The sequence below is a fragment of the Myotis lucifugus genome, unplaced genomic scaffold, assembly GCF_000147115.1.
Source record: "Myotis lucifugus unplaced genomic scaffold, Myoluc2.0 scaffold_112, whole genome shotgun sequence".
NCBI lineage: Eukaryota > Metazoa > Chordata > Mammalia > Chiroptera > Vespertilionidae > Myotis > Myotis lucifugus.
In genome coordinates, this window is record NW_005871160.1 from 2,929,519 (window position 1) to 2,931,053 (window position 1,535).

General features: G+C 59.0%; 1 protein-coding gene across 1 annotated transcript; it reads left to right on the forward strand.

The window, feature by feature from the left end:
• The first annotated feature begins 271 nt into the window (after nucleotides 1-271).
• Nucleotides 272-1,069, forward strand: LOC102421087 (basigin-like). The gene has a single exon (XM_006093282.3). It carries the CDS (start codon nucleotides 272-274, stop codon nucleotides 1,067-1,069), a length of 798 nt encoding a protein of 265 aa, XP_006093344.1.
• The last annotated feature ends 466 nt before the right edge of the window (nucleotides 1,070-1,535 follow it).

Here is a 1,535-nt window from a genome sequence, read left to right on the forward strand (position 1 = left end):
TGAGTTCTACTTGGTACTAAACATCTTGCTGAATGCAATATATATATATATATAAAATTTACTGTTAACTCTCATAGCAGCCCTGTGACATAGATGATCCATTTTTGAGGTTGAAGAAACTGAAGCTTAAAGAAGTGAGCGAAGATGGTGGCTGGCAGGCCATGCGCGCCCCTCCCTGTGCACCCGCGCCCGCCCCGCCTTCCAGGTTCTCATAGCGCTGGGGCGGCGGTTGGCGACAGTGGCGGTTGGCGACAGGGACCGGGACGGCGACATGGCAGCGGCACTACTTGTGCTTCTGGGGTTCACCCTGCTGGGCATCGAGAGCGGCTCCGGAGCGGGGAGCAATATCTCCACTTCCATACGTGAGGAGGGGTCCAGAACACGCCTCACCTGCACCTTGAATTCCAGTGACACCCACGTCCTGGGGCACCGCTGGATGAAAGGGGACCGGGTGCTGCAGGAGGACGCGGCGCCCGAACTGACCACGGAGTACGAGGTAGACCCAGAAGAGCGCTCGGGACAGTACTCCTGCACCTTCCTCTCGGAGCCCGCAGGCAGAACCGCCCGCGTGACCGTGAAGGGGCCCCCCAAGGTTGAGGCTGTGGACAGCTCGGTGCTTGGCATCGAGGGGGAGAGAGCAGTGCTGGTCTGCAAGTCTGAGTCCTTCCCCCCGATCACCGAGTGGGCCTGGTACAAGATCACCGAGGCCGGGGACCAGGTTCTCAACAACAAGTCCAAGAACACGTTCGTGGTGTCCTCGGAGACCAGGACGGAGTTACACAGGCATGGGCTCGACCTGAAGGCAGACGCTGGCGAGTATGCCTGCTCTGGCACCAACACCGAGGGCGTGGACCGTGCCCTCATCACGCTGCGCCTGCGCAGCCGCCTCGCTGCCCTGTGGCCCTTCCTGGGCGTCCTGACCGAGGTAGTCGTGATGGTCATCATCATCTTCGCCTGTGAGAAGTGTCGGAAGCCAGAGGTGGTCCTGGATGAGGAAGACACCGGCTCTGCTCCTCCAAAGAGCAGTGGGCCCCACACCATTGACAAGGACAAGAGGAATGCCAACTGAGCGAGAGAGAGGTCACCGGTCACGATGCCTGGCATCCTGCCGGCCCCAAGCAAGTCCTGTCCCATCACCGCAGGTCTGTGTGACCTGGTACAGCCTGACTTCAGGGCCGCCCCTCAGAGTATCCCCCTCACTGCTCCTGCCATCCCCACCTGGGAGCTGGGGGAGGGTCTGGGAGTGGGAGTCCCATTTCCACCTGTGCCCATGGTGACTAAAGAAACCCCCTCCCCAATTGGGCCTGAGGCTTCTTCCACCATACCATCCTGACTCACATGGGAACCCCCAACCCCACCTGCCTCCTCACCAATAAAGGCACTGCTGACCCACTTTTCAAAAAAAAAGTGAGCAAATTTGCCCGCAGTCCACAGCTTGTGCGTTGTCACGCCTGTTTAAATGCAGGCCACTCTTGCCCCAAAGTCTCTGATGCTTTCCAATCACAATGTTCCACAGACAAGAAACGTGATGGAGA

Excerpts from the sequence above, each read along its gene's own strand:
- LOC102421087 (XM_006093282.3), top strand. The coding sequence starts at position 272 with ATGGCAGCGGCACTACTTGTGCTTCTGGGGTTCACCCTGCTGGGCATC.